The 19574-nt window shown below is 45.9% G+C and overlaps 1 protein-coding gene across 1 annotated transcript in view; it reads left to right on the top strand.

Annotated features, from left to right (window-relative positions):
- Positions 1 to 848: 848 nt before the first annotated feature.
- The window catches only part of SIAH3 (siah E3 ubiquitin protein ligase family member 3), a 50262-nt gene continuing 31536 nt past the window's right edge, over positions 849 to 19574 (top strand). The window contains exon 1 of the mRNA XM_008492775.2: positions 849 to 983. Within this exon, the coding sequence (XP_008490997.1) occupies positions 849 to 983 (135 nt within the window). The remainder of the gene's footprint in view (positions 984 to 19574) is intronic.

Below are 19574 nucleotides of genomic sequence, written 5' to 3'. Positions count from 1 at the left end.
GGAGTTACTCCAAGTTGTACCAGACCTGTGACCTGACATGTCCTATTTTTAGTGGAGGGGGGAAATGTTATTTGTGTACTGGGACCCTTGTAAAGTAGCAGAATGTGAAATTCAGAAAACTTCAGAGCTGTGTAAATCCAAATCAAAGCCTGCTAATGCCCAGACGTGTATCTATTTATACAGCCTGCTCTACCTCTGCTTAACCCCTGCCAGGAATTGCAACTCTCTTTGCATATTTGATTTTTCTCCCTCAGTAAAACATAGTCCACTTAATCTATTTTAGCTAATTTCAAACAGTTTCAGCGGTGGGCTTCTTCCCTGCACCTTCCATTTAGCTTTGGTGCCTGAGTGCTATTTTGTTAAATTAGGGCAATTAATAAATGGAGACGTTAAGCAATCAATTTTGCCTGCATATCTCCACAGCCTTACGTACGACTGGCTGTAATCACAAGATAAATGCAATGTGCTGATGTATGGTAATGCTCAATAATACATTCTCCACCAGGCTCAATTCATCAGGGAGTTTCTGGAGGGGAGGCATTTGTTATTGGCTGTCTCCGGACCTCAAGGATAACATTTCTGTCCTTTCCATTGGCCGCCCCGCTGCTGCAAGCCTCTTCCCGTCTTATTTTGATGATGAATATGAAGGCATCCTAAGCCCTGCCGGAGCGGAGCTCTCGCCGACTGCACTCCCTCCCCGGGCTCAAGGACTCAGGGGCTCCCTCGCTGCTTCCCCTGCCCACAGCCCGCTGCAGCAGCAGCAACAGCAGCAGCAGCAGCAGCAGCAGCAACAGCAGCAGCAGAAGCAGAAGCAGCAGCAGCAGCAGCAGCAAACGCCAAAAGTTGTGATGCTTTTCTTCACCCAGTGCTTTGGGGCTGTGTTAGATCTTATTCACCTGCGGTTTCAGCACTACAAGGCAAAGAGGGTTTTCTCAGCTGCCGGGCAACTTGTCTGCGTCGTCAACCCAACGCACAGCCTAAAGGTGAGTTAAAAAAGATTTGGGTTTCTTCTGATACCGCCGCCGGTTTCTCCGCAGGGAATGAAATGACGCTGTGGCGGTAAGGAGGGAGAGCTGTTAACACCTTGCAGCCCTTGCAGAGAGGATGTTTGCTTTGTCTGGCTGCACGATTCCCTCCGGAGTGAAGGGGAAGCAGCCCTCTGCTCCGAGAGATGGTGGAAAGTCACTTCTCCCCTTCCCCAAAGTTTCTTCACCCCTCTCGCCTGTGTAAATCGGCGTGCATGTTGCGAGTGCTTGGAAAAAAAGGACTGGAAAAGTTAGTTGGAAGAATTAACATCTCTTTTTGGTGGAAGGTTGCTGGGCGGTCTCCCAGCTTGACACCCGAGCGCGGCGGGTGCTGCTCGGCAGCGGGGACTGGGGAGAGAGGGAGCAGCATCAGACGGGTCCCTGACTGCTGCTGGTCTTGTTTGCTTTTGGGGGGAGGGGAAAAGGCTGTTTCTGTCTCCTGAGGGAGTCTGAAGGCATTTCTCCGGTGCTGAAAGTGTCCTTAGGCTGTTAGCAAGGTGAATCTATTTTAGACAGGAGAATATATTTGCCTTAATGCAAAACTATTTATAGTCCCCGTAAAACATTTTTCTTACTCGCACGCTTCTGGTTTTTCACTGACGAAGTGTCAACAGCTCCGTCTATGCCAGAGCCCTAATGTTTTCATGTAGAGAAGGACCAGCAGGAGGAGAAAGCCACTGGAAGGCTTCAGTTACTATATTAGAATAGTGAATGATCAACTTTAACAAAGTGACTCCTGTTTTACGGGAAGTCCTTGTGGACCCAACTTGTGATGCCACACTGCTAGCCTGGCACAAGCTCAGAAATTAAATTAATTCAGGACAACTTATCTTTGGCTCTGCTAGGGTTCCTGTGAGGAACTTGGGATATGGGAGCATCTTTCCTCAACCTCAGGCACCCAGGGTGTCTTTTGGTGGGGTAAACCCCTCTTCAGAACGGCATCCTTCCCCCCTAAAAGAAAGGTAGATTTCCCAGAGTTATATTTCGAGTTTCAGGTTGTGCTTAGGCATGGAGAGGTTGTTTTTATGGGGGCACAAGCTCCGGGAGGATTTCCCTGTAAGGCTTTTCTCATCCCCTCAAGCACTGCCGTCTGGGGCAGGCAGTCCCAGGAGACTGACAGCTCAGGTGCAGGCTCTCCTCTCTCAGCATCGAGCTCCTTCGCCAAGAAAAAAACCCACAGCACTGTTATTATCTGAAAGGATCTACCCGTTTGAATAGATAAAGGAAATAGCAGTGTTCCTAAGTGCATGGAGAGATTTTGTAAGTGAATGCTTCTGTGCTTGACTCCTTTTATGTAAGTCTCCCGCTACTTCAATCTATCATTTTAATCATTTAAAGAATAACCTGAGCAGAAAAAAAGGTTATTGAAGGTCCCAATACAATTTCAGTGCCAATGGCACTGTCTGATGAGGTCCCATAAGCACACAGAGGGGTAATCACAGCCTGCTTCACTGGTATGTAGGACTAGACCTGAATTCATCAGTTCAGGTCCTCTAAAGTTGCAGATCTGCTATTGTAGGAGCCGCAGCATACCAACACAAGCTGATACTTCTGTTCCTCACTGTTAAACACAGAGGAAATTGTACTGTATTAAAATCCTCCATGGCCAAGTTCCACACGGATCAGACCCAAAACCTAGCAGAGAGACAAGGTGTCTTGGTACTGTCATGGCAGTTCCTGAAAGCAGGCACTGGATGCAAAACTCTCTTGGAAACAAACAGAAGCCTCTAGGAAATGCTATGATGTGTCAGTGAAGCCCCAGTGAGAATTGTCTTGACCTGGATGAGAATTGTTCCTGTGATAGGATTGCACCCCATGGCAAGTGCTTCCCATATGGGATAAGCTGCCAAGAAACCTCCCTGCTCTGTAAAAAAAAAACTTACTGTAAAGTGAACTATGCTTTGAAGGTGCTCCTGAGCCACCCAGCTCACATCCAGCTGGGTAAATACAGTGGGCTTTAGCTCTGATCCTCTCTCAAGTTGCTCACTGTGCTTTCCCACCAGCTCTATAAGGAGGAGCTCCTCCCTCTGCCACAGCTTTGTGGCAGAAGAGAGGGATGGGTCAGACCCCTTTGTACCCAGCATGGCCCTACCAGCACCCACCCACCAGTGTTAGCAAGCCCTGGGAGCACTCCCAGATGTCTCCTGGTGAGACACCTCATCCCCCCTGCTCATCCCTGGTGGTGGAGAGATGGGTGCCTCCAGCCAGCAAGGAGCCTTGTCCAGAAACTGGTATCAAAGACATATCAGATGAACCTGCTTCTCTGGGTGCCTGGGGATGCACAGGGAGCTTGTGGTTGCTTCCTCCAGCAGTCTGCCACAGAGACTTCTGAAGCTGGGACAAAGAAATCCCCCCCAAACTGTCCGGGACACCAAACAAGACCTGAGGGACCATTAAAAATGAAAAGGCTGAATGTACTCCTCTGTGATGGTTTACAGTATTATGACTACTTTGATGTTTCATAGTCTATTATTTCCAGCTGGGTCATTTCAACTGTAACATTTAGTTGACAGCCCCCAAATCTATCTTAACAATTGACAAGTGGAGTGAAAACTGTATTAAGGTTTGCGGTCGATGAATACAAGCCTGCTAGGAAACTAGGGCTAGGAGCAATGCCATTTGTCTCCCTTCACTTCAAGGTTTAAATGTTAGTGCTTACTTCTAAATTGTAAGCTCTTTGCGAAGGGATTATTTTATTTTGTATCTCCCCAGCACCTGGTCAAGGGGGTTTTTGTCTGACTGGTGCAAATGATGAATGACAGGCATCATATTCTGGTGTGATTGTGCATGTTGACAGCCCTCAAATAGGTCAGGTCCTCAATCAGTGCCAAGCATAGTTTCATTAAAGTAAAATCACAGCAGGACCTCCATTCTGACCCCTTCCATCCAGGGAGGGGGTGGTTTTCAGCCCACCCTGAGGAACCACACAATTGGTGATTATGTATGTGCATCAGAGATCTGGAATCACGTAAGGAACTCAGGGAATGGCAGGGGAGCCCTGGTACCCTCCAGCAAAAGGTTGCACAACCTTCTTCTGTCAAAGGCCCATAGCTAGACCAAGGCTGGCCTCCAGTAAATTTATATCAGTGTGTTGTCACTACAATCCCAACCCAGACCTCTGGCCATGACCAGAGCCCATCAGTTACCTCTTCCTTTAAGAGACGTCCAGAAGTTGGCAGAGAAGCACAGCTTAGAAAAAATCCCCTGTCTTTCTTCCCACTGAAAGGCTTATTAACTGGGAAGGCTGATGAGCAATTCAGTGTATCTTATGGGAGACAACCATAAGAGTGTCAGTGCAGACACCTCTATTGATCTACTGCTATTTTCCCTGAGCACGACAGCCTGACACAGGCAGCTCTAAACAAGGAAAGACAATTTTGCAGCCACCACTCTCAGTTTTGCCTGTTTGGCAGAGGTATGAATGGGGGTGGTGGTGGGGTGGTGTTTTGGAGCCTCTTTGTCCTTCTTGCTGTTTTCTGCTCTTTGTCCTCCCACAAGCTTTCACAGGCACAGCAGCAGCACCTTACAATGTGGTGCTATGCTGGGATCAAAATTCACTTGCCAAGCAGAGAAAACCACATATTTACCACACTTCTGTAGGTCACCTTTGTTCTCAATCATATTATATGCCTTACCTTGTAACCTCTCTTCCTTCAAGCTTACAGCAGCCCCGATGTCTCCCCTTGGAGAAGCACAGCCAGGCAGTGGAGTGGCTGCTCCCTCCAAAGCCCTATTAATTACAGGACCACCATTCATAGAATAGATTCATTAAAGTTGAAAAGAACCTTTCAGATCACCAAGTCCAAAGTTGTGCTGCTGGCTGCATGCCTCAGCATACGGAGAAAGTTTTAAGGTGCTCCGTGTGCATGGAAGAAATGAGAAGGATGTGCTTGCAGGATCCCTGCAGAGGGGAAGCTCAGTGAATTTTCCTGCATTTTCTTCCTGTTAACAGCAGTTCCCATCAGTGCTGCTAGTTATACCCTGGGGAAAGGTGGGTGTCTGTGTCCTCAATCCTTAGCAAGCATCAGTTCTTGCCTCAAATCCAGACATACATGGCAGGGAACTGTACAGCAATCACAGCCCAGCCAGGCACCAAAGCCTTGCAAAATGCTGTGCCTGGCTGAGTAAACAAGATCTTCTTCACTCGAGGAGTTATTAGCTTTTAAATGCAAATTTAACTCTTTAACTGAGTGTGAAAAATGTTCTTCTGCAGAGTTAAAAAGTGCTTGCCATGTTGTTATAAAAGCTACCCCTCTCCATCTCTGTAAGACTTCAAGGAACTCACTGACTTACAAACAGAAGCACATTAAAGGAAGGCATAGATATTGCAATCTTACATTCAAAAAGGGTCAAAGCATGGTTTGTGGGGCCAAGCTGTCTTCTAGCTATTTTTAAAGCAACAAGCAAATCTGCTCTGAGTTAGAGAAGGGGTTTGAATCCTGTTATAATAGTTTAGCTCTGCATGCAGTGGCCAACCAAATAGCACTGTAATCCACTTTATCCTCAGCAGGATTAAAGTGCTACGGTGCATTATACCCCCACGATATTTAATTATTTCTCTGGTGGAAGGGAGGAGAGGGACACTGAAACCTGCTGCTAGCAAACCCCAGACATCATCTGCCACTGTTTCAACCCAGACACCCTCAAATCTCCAGTGTAGGGTTGTGATTTGGGGGACCCCAAGTAGCATCTGGCTTCAGTGTCAAGCATTATCCTGACAGCTGTAGAGAGAGGGGCTGGAAACCTCCCCTCCTGCTCCTGGGTCCTGTCCTAGCACTGGGCACCACAGAATTTCAAATCTGGGAACACCTAATAGTGGCCTTTCAGTACTTGACAGGAGCCTACAAGAAAGCTGGGGAAGGACAGGTAGTCCTTTTTATAAGGGCAGGTAGGATCAAGGGGAAATGGCTTTAAACTAGAAGATGGGACATTTAGGTTAGGTATTAGGAAGAAATTCTGTAGTGTGAAGGTGGTGAGACATTGGCACACATTGCCTGCAGAAGTTGCAGCAGCTCCTCCCAGGCTGGATGGGGCTTTGAGCAGCCTGGTCTGGTGGGAGGTGTCCCTGTCCATGGCAGGAGGGTTGGAACTAGAGAATCTTTAAGGTCCCTTCCAACCCATCCAGTTCTGTGATTCTGTGATGCAGCAGGCAGCATGGCTTTGCCACCCCTCCTTCAGCCCTGCCTCTGTTTTAGGGGGACTCAAAGGGAAAAACTGGAAACAAAGTTGGCCATGAACACCCCAGAACCCCTCTGTTCCTAATCCATGACCATAAGGATGCTCTGCAGAAGGGAGGCAGAGCACACTCCCACAGCTCTCTCTGGGCGCTGTCCCTCCATGGATGCTGCTGCCTGGTCCCAGGACATGCCCTCTCCCATACCCCATTAACATTGAGGGCACAGACCCACACACAGACACACTCTGTGAGACCACGGGGTGGGCAAGGGGGGTGGCACAGGCTTTGCCCCAAGTGTGCTGCACATCAGAGCAGCTTCCAGCTTCAGTGAGGTCTCCCAGAATAAGAATTACTGCATCTGCTCAGAGGAGGGAGCAGGAGGGGAAAAGCCTCTGTCTCACAAGTTTCTGTTGTTAATATGCTCCAGCTTCTTCTTCCCCATCTTCCACTCCAAACCTGCTGTGGAAAATTAATTACCACTGTTAACTGGTGTTACCTGTTATGCTGCAGCTCCAGAGATGGGATAGAGTGGGAAAGAACTGAGCCCTTTCCTCCCCATGTTTGACTGTGAGGGTGAATTTCAATAATAAACCTGACCTGATTGCAGAACATTTCAAGTCAGCTGTTATCCATGGGAGACGGTGTCATTATTGTAATACTGCAAAAATGCCTCTCCTCTCAACAGGACGTTTGACAGCAGGGTGAGAAGAAGTCATCAGACACCACCACATAAGCCATTTAATCCACCTACTCTGATACAGCTCAGTCTACCAAGAATTTCCCAGTGCAGCCCTTTGGAATAGAGATAACAGCCTGGATACCTCCCTCTGGAGAAATCCTGTCCCACAGCAATTTCTCTGGCTAGCACACGGGAGGGGGGGAGGAAAGAGACATGGTTTAGTATAAACCTTGTTACATGAAATGAGTGGTGAGGTCTCAGACTGCTTCCCAGCAGACACAAGCCACCCCCAGACATTCTCACAACTAGAATTAATTAGCACACTTTACTGGTTGCCTCAGTAGAGGAGCCAAACTGAGTCTGCAAGCTCAGATGTTAATAAGTCCCAAGCCAGGTTCCCAAGCACAGTGAATTCTGCCTTAAAGTCACAACTTACAGACAGTATAAATTCTTGTTTAATCATTAAGCTGCTCTCCCGGTGCCAAAGACCTCTCAGCACACTTAGCTGGGGGGCACTTAGAAACTTTTCTCAGAAACAATCTGACTTTCCTAAGTGATCCAAACAAAAATTAGTTTGAAGGAAGTACAGCAAATCCCAAGAGCTCCCATAAAACAAGGGAAGGGAAGCAGCTGCTGCAGCTGCACCCTGTATCCCCAGGGCTTCCTATGCCATAGAATGACCATTATGCTTGTCCTGCCTGGCTCAGAGCTGAGATTTTGTGTCATTTCTCCCCCCCCCAGCACCCTCCTCAACACCCCCGAAGCCTTCCCATCACAAAGGCATCTCTAAGCCTGGTGCAGAAGATGGAAAAAACTTTTAATCCTGCAATAATTTCATGGGGGGGAATGCAATGGATTTAGTCTTTACCCAGCTTTACCAGGGATGGAGCAAGGTGGCAAGGAGTATGGGAGACACATACAGGGTGCTGGGGTGACAAGATCTGCTGCTTCCCCAGCACGATGGGAGCAATGACCATGGGAGTGATGATGGTGAGGAGCTACCCTCAACAACCCTGGGTGCTATAGGTGCTGTTGCACATGGCATGGCATGATGTGTCCCAGAACAGTGCAGAGCCACTCTTCTCCTTGGAGCTGCCAGGGGTGGTTGCCAGGAGGTGCACACACTGCTGAAAGCAGGGGAATTATTTTGTCAAGCCAAACAATATTAAGTAATATCCTGGGCCCACTTTTGGCAACAGTGGCTTTAAGGCAGTAAATGCAAGCAGCCACGATCAGCTTCTGATGAAACTAAGGAGAGCATGGGCCTGAGATCTCCACTTGGTGTTGGTTGAAAAAAGCTTCCCAACCCATCTCTCCATATATGTGCTGTTTTTTGGAAACAAAACCCACAGATGTTGAGACATTAAACACTTTATTGGACTGCATTATTTTTCTTTCTTTCCACAGCATGCTTCATTTTTCATTAAACATATTTTCTTCTGCACCATTGTTCCTCCTCATTCTCCCCATTCCCTGCAATACTAAAGTCTTAAAGCGAAATATTCTCCTCATTTGTCATTCAGCAACCTAATTTTGGCCTTTCTTTTAACTCCCACTGAAAGGAAGGCATCACTAATTTCACCGCAACTTTGGATCTTTTATTTTCCTCTGAGCTCCTTCAAAAGGAAACACAGTCATTCAGTCCTCAGTTTACGTGCCTCTAATTTACTTATTGACAAGTGAAGTCCCCCTTTAAACTAGTCATCAAAAAAAAAAAAAAAAAAAAAAGTCATCAGCAAGAGGAGGAGAGCTACAAAAAGCAATGAAACATCACTGTCAGCACTTGCTGAGGCAGCTGTCAAGGAATCCAAGTGCCTTTTACCTGCGTGCAAAACCTTACAGCCATCAGGCACAGGACCAAGAAGGCAGCCTGGGCTGGATCATAGAATCATAGAATCATAGAATTGGCTGGGTTGGAAGGGACCTCTGAGATCATCAAGTCCAACCCTTGATCCACTACCGCTGCAGTTACCAGACCATGGCACTGAGTGCCACATCCAGTCTCTTTTTAAATATCTCCAGGGATGGAGAATCCACTACTTCCCTGGGCAGCCCATTCCAGTGCCTGGTCACCCTCTCCATAAAGAAATTCTTTCTAATATCCAACCTAAACCTCCCCAGGTGCAACTTAAGACCGTGTCCTCTTGTCTTGCTGAGAGTTGTCTGGGAAAAGAGACCAACCCCCCCCCGGCTCCAACCTCCTTTCAGGGAGTTGTAGAGAGTGATGAGGTCTCCCCTGAGCCTCCTCTTCTCCAGGCTGAACAGCCCCAGCTCCCTCAGCCTCTCCTCATAGGGTCTGTGCTCGAGTCCCTTCACCAGCCTGGTTGCCCTCCTTTGGGCCTGCTCCAGGACCTTGATATCCCTCTGCCTGTTGTGCCCCAGCCACAGTCATGATCCATTCACCAGCACTGGCAAAAGAGAATATCTTCTCTCTGTGGCAGCACAAATCCACTTTTTGGCAGGGATTGAAGCTGGTGATCTGGTGTGTGCTCTAACAAAGCAGGCACACATCCCTGCTGCTTCCATGCTACAGGAGCAAACATCTGTCAGGATAGTGGCCTCAGCTGGTTTTCACAACCTCCCACAAAGCTTATTTCCTTAGGGATTATTGAGGGCTGTGCTGAATGGCAAAATTTCAGCAGTGCATGGAGATCTCCTGAATATTGCTCTGGGTGACCTGCTGCTAATAGCCACCTGCAGCACTCCTCTTTGGCCCTCCCACAGCGTTTTCCTCCAAAGAGGGAAGAGCATCCTGGCACTGCTGATGAATTGCCTGACACATACACAGTGTACAATTTGAAGCACTTTTTTATTTATTTAGAGGCATTTTGGAACATCTTATATAACATTAATGGATTTATCTTTAGCTCTCCCCTTTAGTCTCAGCAACAACATGAAAGCGTCACTGGGCGAGAACAACAGAGACCTCCAAGTACTTTGTGTGTCTATTTTGGTGTACTTTATTTTTAAAGGTAGAAATGTTTAAAACCATTTTTGGAAAGGAATTAATCAGTATAGTGCTTTATGTTCAGGTGTTTTCTTCTAGAGCAATTTAATAATCTCAGCTGATCCAAACTGAAATCCCTTTTCCTTTCAGATTGGCCTCCCCAGTAAAAAAAAACCTTTGCAAAGCTTTAGTGATGCTACCAGTATTTTACATGGAAATATTAAGCTCCAGAGTGTCTGGCCAATTGTCCATCAACCCCTGGGAAATAGGTAGCGGAGAGGAAACACAGCTCTTTGTAAATACCTTAAACACAAGATCACACACTGTCTCATGTCAAGTGCCAGCTGAAATAGAAACAGAGAAATGGAGCATAAATGAAACAGAAAAAAACCCGAAATCAGTAATGTCTCCTTGTGCAGAAAACAAACACTATAGAGAGTGAGGAGGTGGCTGCTGTGGAGCAGAAAACCACATCAGCAGAGAATGAAAATGTTTTTCCACTCTTCGGGACCGCCATGTGGAAAATAAGCAAAGTAATAAGTGTGAAAATGGAGTAAATAACCACCACGCAAGGTTTACGTAGGGCAGCTGGGGTAAGGGAAAAGTTAAGGTCACCTTCAGGCTCTCTAGTGGAAGTAAGATGAGCACAACTGATGCCTATGAAAAAAAGAAAAAAGAAAACGAGAAGAAGCCAATCAGGATAATTGTCCCCTTAAGATAAATCCAGAAAGTCTGAGCACAGCAACACCAAGTATTTTTATGCAGGTTCAGGTGAGACAGACTTCTTTCCACTTCTCAAAAGCAAGCTTTGAGGGAGATCTCAGACATAGCAAAAAAAGCTCTGGTAACATAACTGCAGGGTGAAAGCTTTTGATTTATCTCTACTAGAAGGAACTTCTCCTCAAGCAAAAAGCAGGGAATATCTTTTTGGACTAATTAACGAGAAAGAATTTCAGGCTTCCTACCACAGGAAAAGTATTGAGAGAGAGGAGCAGCACAGTGAGGAGCACCAAGGTGGTCAGGAGGCTGGGGCACAGGATGGAGGAGGAGAGGCTGAGGGCTGCACTTGCTCAGCTTGCAGAAAAGTGAATTGCTGTCTGCAGTTAATTAATGGGACTGTACAGACAAAACAGAGCCAGAGTTCACAGATGGAAGAGTCAACAAGGACTAAACATAAGCTGAAACAAGAGTATTTTTGTACTAGATACAGGGCAAAAAGTGCGTCTCATAGGAGTGGTGAGACACTAACACAGGCTGCGCAGCGAGGCTTTGCTGTCTGCATCCTTGGAGATTTAAAAAACCTGATAGGACCCTGAGTAACCTCACCTATCTTTGCAGTCAGCTGTCCTTTGAGCAGGGTTTGGACAACATGATGCCCAGATGTCCAATCATTTAGCCCCAGCAAGCCTGTATAAAAACAGGTTTGGTGTTTTGGTGTGCAAGGAGGGTACAGCAGTGTAGGGATCTCAAGAGCAATCACTGAACTTTTGTATCAACAACAATCAAGCCAAAGTCATATCTGAAAGATACATCTGAAAAGAATGAAGGCAGATAGACAGACATGGGAGACAAACTCAGGAATCCAAGAATCAGCAGAGTAGACTGACATCAGTGAAAAAGTATGGGGCTGTATCAGTTACACAAGTATCTGGTAATTTAAACTCATCAGAAATCCAAATCCTCACAGCAGTCCAAATCCCAGGATTATTACCAGCTAATGAAATCTGTCTGGGTTGGAGAGGGGGTCACTGTGGCAGATGAAAGATGGCAAAAGAAAGTAAGACACACTTCAAAATAGCCTTTGGGATAAGCACCCTTATTGATAATTACAGGCAATACGAAATAAATTCTAAAGGGGACAGACTGTTCAACATCCATCTGCCAAGACATTGCACCATGGCACAAGGGTAAACACTTTCCTGATGAACACAGAGTGGAGCAAATAACGTGGAAAAACTCACGTGGAGCAAAAGATCCACTTGGACAAATCTTTCATTGTCCTTATGAGACCTCTGCCAGTAGAGCAAACTTTCCCTGGTTTTACTCAGTTAAGGGCTTCATGATTATTTTCACCTATGGCAGGATCCCTAATGCTTCAGACCTGGTTTTTGGCATGTGATCTGTGTTAATTAGCTGTGCAAAGAGGTAAAAAGCAGAGAGGCTACTTTAGTAGTGTTGTTTCTGTTCCCTGCTTGGATTCTGTGTCTGATCTCAGGCTTGGTGGAATTTGTCTCTATTTATTTTTGATCAGTGCAAGCCAGAGGTGCTACACAGATTTTGGTGACATTAAATGAGAAAGCCTCACCAGAGGTGAGGAAACCCTGATTTACCCACCCCTTTTAGGCCAACTCATGGTTTGCAGTATGAAAGTCTGCAGGTGAGGTATTTTGTTGGGGCAGCTTAAACTATTGCCATCCCACATGAATTTGCTGGTCCCCTAAAAGCCAGGGGCAACAGAGGAAGACATAAGTCCACTCCTCCACTACCCCCAACCCATTTCATGAGCCTTCGTGGAGTTACAGGAAGAATTTACACTAATCTATCAGGCTACAGAGGCAACTGGAATGCAGGAACATGTTGACCTTTGCTGACTGGGCTGTGGGAACTTGAGTCCCAGCAGTGGCCCAGCAGGCACCCAGACCAGGAATGTTCTGAAGGAAGCTTTACCTGAGGATACCTGGCAGAAGCCTGAGGCACTGGTCCTTTAAAAAGGTTTGTTGGCTTGGGGGAGAGGTCTGTGTTTCATTTTGTTCTTTCTTTCTTTCTTTGCATTCCTACAAAGCAGTTGTGCTGTGATGTGGGGCTTATCTAACTCAACATTATTTTCCTAATGTTTTTTGGGGACCTCTTTACTTCTCTTGAATCAAGCAGTATCACAGGTCCAAGGAAGTGATTCTGCCCCTATACTCAGCCCTGGTGAGGCCACACCTCGAGTCCTGTGTCCAGTTCTGGGCCCCCCAGTTCAGGAAGAATATAGAGGTTCTGGAGCAGGTCCAAAGGAGGGCAACCAGGCTGGTGAAGGGACTCGAGCACAGACCCTATGAGGAGAGGCTGAGAGAGCTGGGGCTGTTCAGCCTGGAGAAGAGGAGGCTCAGGGGAGACCTCATTGCTGTCTACAACTACCTGAAAGGAGGTTGTAACCGGGTGGACGTTGGTCTCTTTTGCCAGACGACAAGACAAGAGGGCATGGTCTTAAGTTGTGCCAGGGGAAATTTAGGTTAGATATTAGAAATAATTTCTTTATGGAGAGGGTGATCAGGCATTGGAATGGGCTGCCCAGGGAAGTAGTGGATTCTCCATCCCTGGAGATATTTAAAAAGAGACTGGATGTGGCACTCAGTGCCATGGTCTAGCAACCGCAACGGTGGTTCAAGGGTTGGACTCGATGATCTTTGAGGTCCCTTCCAACCCAGCCAATTCTATGATTCTATGATATAAATATTCCCCTCAAGTCATGTACCCAGGTTTAAATCTCTCATTATTTGTGCTTTGGAGAGTGGGTGAAAAGCCATGTTTTCCACAGCCAGATGCCAACCTCAGTGGAAGGCAAACTTTAAGAAGGCAGCATTGCACCAAGAGCACATTCCTTACAAACAGCAGTGTGTTTACTTGCTGACAATTCATGGCTATGCCCAGGACAAGGTATAAAGAGTGTCAGGAAAAGAGACAAAAATGTTTGCAGTGATTCACCATCACTTCATCTGTTTCCCCCCTTTCAGCTAAACTGGAATCAATTGTTCAATTAAATTTCCACTTGGAATGTTAAGGGTCTAAATCATATGGGAAAAAATATAGCTTTAAAAATAAACTGAAAATTTTACTGGGTTTCTTCTGCCATAGAAAATATTTTTTAAAAAAAGAGACTCAGAAATGTTAAGGTCATGCAAGGTTGCACAACCATAACCACTGGTTTGTAAATAACTGATTATAAAGACTGAATTTTCTTTCAGGCTGTTGGTAAAAGATGAAGGCACTATCAAAAAACAGATCTAAAGCCAGCTTAATCTCCAGGAGCTTCACAAGGCAACTGGAGATAATTTAGTGTTGCAGCTAAAGATGAGCTTACTGGCGAGGTGTCTCATAATAATTTTTAAGCTTTTAATGATTTTTTAATAATAAGCCAGTGATTAGAAAACAACACCCTCATTCACAGATAAATCCAGGCTAGGTCTGGGTATTTTGCCTACTTGATGCTTAGTCTAAAGCAACTTGGGTTTGCCAGAGGCAAATCAATAGCTTATAGCAAGAGAACTCAGTGTGATGAAGCAGATGTTGGGGAAAGGAAGACTTCTTCTTTACTCACTCATAGGGAAAATTAATTGATGCTGAAAGCAGCCTTTCAGCATTTCTTGTAACAGTAACTTTTGCTTCGTGACTTTTACAACAAAAAAGAAACTTGCAGATCAATTGACTTCTGAGTTGGTTTTCATGAAGAAGGACCTTGATGCTCTCTACAGGCAGGTCACACATTGGGTTGCTACCAACCCCAGTCCTGACTGACCCATAATTACAGCTCAGGGACTCCAGTGAGACCTCTGCTACCTCCTGTTTGAAAATAGCTGAGTGTTGAAAGAGGAGCAAGAACCTAGCCTAGGCCTCTGCAGTCAAGAAATCTTACAGTTTTGCAAATAACTTTTTTCCCTGGTGGGGAACAACCCTGCCCCTTGCTGGGGATTTCCAGGCTTCTCCAAGAGCCATCCAGTGATCATCTGTTCCTGGGCAAAATCAGCCTGAGCTCCCTGGAGAGCACTCAGAGGGGACTGACCCAATGCTCAGGCTATGCCTAATGCTGCCAGAGAGTTGGCTGTGGTCACCTCTGTACCCAAACCTGCTTTTTCCTTCCGTGTACAAACACAGCCTTGGAGCTCACCAACAGCACTCTTTGGCTGCCTTTCCCCTGCCCTGCTCCCCCCAGGAGCTGTGGTTGAAGAAAGGACAGAGCTGAGACACAGCAGAGGCTGGATAGGAGCCAGAGCAAGCCCAGCAGCTGAAGAGCTGCATTAGGCAGGTGCTGTGCCTGAACTAATAAGTCCTGCAGGAGACAGGATCTGCTCTCCACAGCATCCTGATGAGGCATTGGGGTTTTTCAGCCTCCAAACCTGACAGGAAGGTCTACATGCTGCAGTGCTCCCTTGCATGAGGGAGCTGCAGAGGGGATCAGCTTGCTAGGATGCTCCATGGGCAACTATGCCTTTGGCTCCTCTCTTTGTAAATGAGGGGGGAGACAGTGTTCTTCAACATCAGCTAGGTGCTTTGGGATAAATTGTTAAAGCTCTTGCTGTAGGTTAAACTGCTGTACATGTGTGAGGGACCCAACTGGTCCTGCTGCCATAAACACTGTGAAGCCACTGATGCTTTTAGTGTCAGTGAGGCTGGGGGGATTTGCTGTTTGGGTCTTACAGTTGGACTGTAAATAGACCCAAAAATGAGGATGCTAAAGCTTAACTGTAGCCACCTGAGTTTATTATTTTTTACCTTAATCCCCTAATTATGATTATACTGTAAGTAGAAAATATAAAGCATTTTAGGAGCTTAAAGAAATTCATAGAGGGCTCATTAATCTGCAGTTAATATGCAGCCACCACTGAGAGGGAATGAAGCAATCATGCCACCTCAGCACCACACCTGCCTTCAGGAGGGAAGAGGAGGATGCCTGATACCCCTGGGATCTCAGGAGGAGGCAGATGTGGATAGAAGACAATTTTTTGATGTAGACACCACAAGGACTATGCAGCCCCCCCTAACCTACCTTGTCATCATGCACTGAGGCTTTGGAGCAGACCTGCACCAGCATTTTGACTTTCTACTTCACAAAGACAACTGAGGAGACTCCTTCTATTTTCAGCTTCCAATCAAAGCCAAATTCAGCCACCTAGGTCAAGGTTGAAGGTCCTGCTTTTGAAAGGTGTATGTATGTCAGTGCAGCAACCCCCCTGCTTTTCCCAAGCAAAGATGAAGCTCCTGGGAGGTCAATCATAAATCTTCTAGGCTTCACAACACCAATGACCTGATAAAGAAATTAATGTGTGGGAGTTTTCACCAGCATTATCTTCACTGATAAACAAAAATGCTCTTCAACACTTTGGGTTTTTTCAGTGGTTCCTCATTCAGGTCTGTGATTAGACTGTACCTTGTTCATTCCCAAGCACGATGATGTTCCCAGAGCTGAAGCAGAGGCAGAAATCACAGTAGCTTCAGTACAGCCAGCCAGACCCAGGGGATGGGGGGGGCTTATTTCAGGGGCAGTAATTCTTTTAGAAAACGTCTTTATATCACACAGAAAATAAAACCATTTTGCCAGCCCAATGATCTTCGTTGTTCACAGACAGAAAATTCATGGGAGTGCTGTGCACTGCCTGAGAACAGGGCTAAGCAAGAATGGAGGGGCATGTCAGGCAAAAGGGGATGTTTAGGTACAATGTCAAATGGAAGGTGTTCCTCTGTCCTGCCAGGGGAACTTAATTTTCCACACAGCTGTCACCATAGAAAATGACTGCTGGGGCTGTCATAGTCCCAAAGGATGTTTTTTTGTTGTTTTTTTGTATGTGTATTACATTCACTTCCAGCATGAGAGGCCACTCGCTGACCATGTTACAAGACCTGATCAATGGCACCCTGGATGCAAATATAGGGTCATGGCAAAATCTCTAAAAAAGGCACATATCTCATCGGCCCTTGGTAGCTGCTTTTGTTGCAAAGCAATGAGAGAATCAAGAGCAGGAAGCCTGCTTTTCTGCTGGTCTTGCTTCTGAAACCCAGTCCCAAAGCTGAAGAAGAGAAGAAACACATGTGCTTGAGGGGTAAACCCTTCTCTGCACCAGAGCATCAGGGGTGCAGAACCCCACAAGGTTCCAAGTCTGAAGGAGCCACATGGGTGTTACCCTGGTGGGAAGCAATCCATGGTGAGCATGCAGCATTGGCAGCTGCCCTAAACTTCGTGGCCAGGAAGCAGGGAATGTGGACAGATTATCCTCAAAATATAACAGCTTGCTGCAAATCATCCCCCCCCCCCCTTACTTCTCTGTGCTGCCCTCATCGTTAATGTGGACAAATCCTTTGTGCCTCCTCTAATCCAGAAGCTATGCCTGGGGAAGCAATAAATGCCAGACTGTGATGTGATGCTCCTGGTTTTCCAGAATTTTTATCTAAGCATAATCCATTGATGTTATTTAATTATCATAAAGCATCTGCCTTATAGAATCCAAAATACATCTATTTGCCTTAATTTTACCGTATGGTAATTAACTACCAATGACTTATTTAAAATGTATTTACAGAGGGAAATGTCAGAGATGCATCAGTTCTTCATGCTCAGTAAATGCACCCACAATAACCAATTTGGTATTTAATTAGATTGCTTATGAGCTCACCTTTGAGAAAAATTATTTCAGAGCATGTGTTAGCTGTGATGCTTAAGCAGCTTCTCAGAGAGAAAATGCACCAGCTGCAGATCAGGAACAATTTTTTTGCTTTATTATGTCGGGGTGTTTTGCTGTTCAGACAGGCTTAACATAACATACATGGCCTTCACATCATTTTTCAGTTAAACTATTATCCCTGCAGAAAATCAATATGCAATAGAACAATGTTAATTAAGCAAACCATAAGTCAACCATGCTGTAGACACAGCAGGCACCAAAGACTTTCATAAAACTCCTGGCCTGTCATGATCCAAAGAGAGGAGTCTGTTACCATGAACAACACATCTCTGCATCAGATGTGGGTTACGTGATATACACTCATATATATATAACATAGATATATACATATATGTATGTATATGTATACATATACGTATATACATATACAATATATATATTATATACACAACAAATATTAATTGGGAAGGGAATTTTTGTCTGTTAGGACCTGGTTACAGAGCAGTTCTTCACAGATGTCTTCTGTAGTTCCCTGGCCAAGATGGGAACCACACAAGTCAAATGGCTCTTCCCTTTGTACCTCGTGCTCACATGCATAGTCCTCCTGCGAAGTGGTCCCTCAAATAAGGGTCATCCCACCATCCTCTGGGATCACTGAGCTGCCTCTCAGACACCAACCCCAGGAACCTCAGAGCATCATATTTGTACCTTCTTTGGCCTAAATGAAGGATGAGTTGCAAGCCTAAAGATCTTCCACTGCTTGGCACTGACTTTGTGTATTCGCAGCACATTCTTCCATCACTGAGGACAAGCACCTGGAGGGACCTGTGAAGCTGGAGGCAGGGGCAGGGGAAAGGAGGGATCCTATTTTGAAATTTCACTGGCATAAATCAGAGTGAAGCTTTGGTGGGGGAACAATGAAATTGTCTTGCCTCCCAGACATAAATTGACATAGAAAAGGTTCTTATAGTAACTTAGCCAGACCAGCTACACAAATCCAAAGCCAAGATCCTTTCTCAGAAGCTTAAGTCCTTAACTTCAGCTCCCTGAACCTCTAGCTTGGATACAATGACTTTCATTGATAGAGCTCACATGTCTACAAGCAAAATATGGTATTTTTAGAAATGCTACTGTGTCAGCAGAAAAAAAGGCTACATTTGATTAGCTTGGAAGGACTTTAGGGAAGCTGGGAAGGGGCTGTTCAGTGTTTTCTTTTCCCTGACCGTTAATGAAACAGCAGCAACTTGAGACCCCCCACAAAAGCCTGGAAATTAAGCATTCCCTCCTTCCTGCCTGGGAGAACTTTGATATCCCCACAGAAACACTGTGTCTGTTGTAAAAAACAGAGCAACTTTGCTGGAGGTTGGAGGGAAGGCAAAGAAATGACCCCAGAAAAATCAATTGCAACTGATTGACAACAGAGGTTTGTATTGATCCAGTGAGACTCCCCTTCCTCGGGATAGTTTTGCAATAGCTTGATGTTCCCTGGGTGCTCTCATGGCATCAGCCTGGTCTCCTCCCCAGCAGCTTTCCCCGTGCTTCTCTCCCAGCTTTTGCAGGTGCTGGTACAGCTCATCTCAACTGCTGGATCAGCACTTCTTGCCCTCTGAGGCTTTGTGAAAGTCACCCCAGCTTGTGAAACCACTGACTGGAGCTTCAGCACTCTGTAAAAGCCAGCAATATCTCTGCACACCACTTAACCCCTGCTGCAGAATCCCAGCTCCTTCCACCACTTTCCCACAGTAGCTGCAGCATTCTCCTCCTACCCCATTTTCCCAAATTCCTCCTTTATTTTTCCCCCAGTCACATCCTGACCCATCCAGCTGGTGTCTCCATCCAGGAGTGGGCAGAGATAGCACTCTTCCTGCAGAGCATCTGCTCTTGAAGGCTCCTGGTCAGCTCTGGTCTTGATCTTCTCTAGTCAGCCCACATCAGGGTGATCAGCTGTGGGCTTTCTTCTCCCTCTGCCTTGGGGGTACCAACCTGGTGGTGCTGTGATGCCTTAAAGCCCCACTTCTGATCTAATTAAATATCAAAACTGGATCTGCTTATACTTTTTTCTTTTTTACCTTTTTTTTTTTTTCTCTCCTGCAGTCGACTCTATGGCTCACTGGTCTGGAAAATATCGTGCTTGTCATTGGCAAATAGCCAGGCTCTCATGAAATGTTCTTCAACTAGAAACTCCCAGTCTGCTTATAAATACTGTCACCTACATTTTAAAGCTGGGGAAAAACAAGGCTTTTCAGAGGTTAAAGCAAGGTCTGCAAGACAGAAAAGAGAAAGTCTCGGTCTCCTCTCTTTCTTGTCTTCTTATTAAGGAGGCGTACTCAGTAATTCTGTGGAATGAGAGATGAAACCACTTCTAAAG

This window comes from Calypte anna, chromosome 1 (genome assembly GCF_003957555.1).
Source record: "Calypte anna isolate BGI_N300 chromosome 1, bCalAnn1_v1.p, whole genome shotgun sequence".
Classification (NCBI taxonomy): Eukaryota; Metazoa; Chordata; class Aves; order Apodiformes; family Trochilidae; genus Calypte; species Calypte anna.
This window is presented reverse-complemented; position numbering and strand designations above follow the sequence as displayed.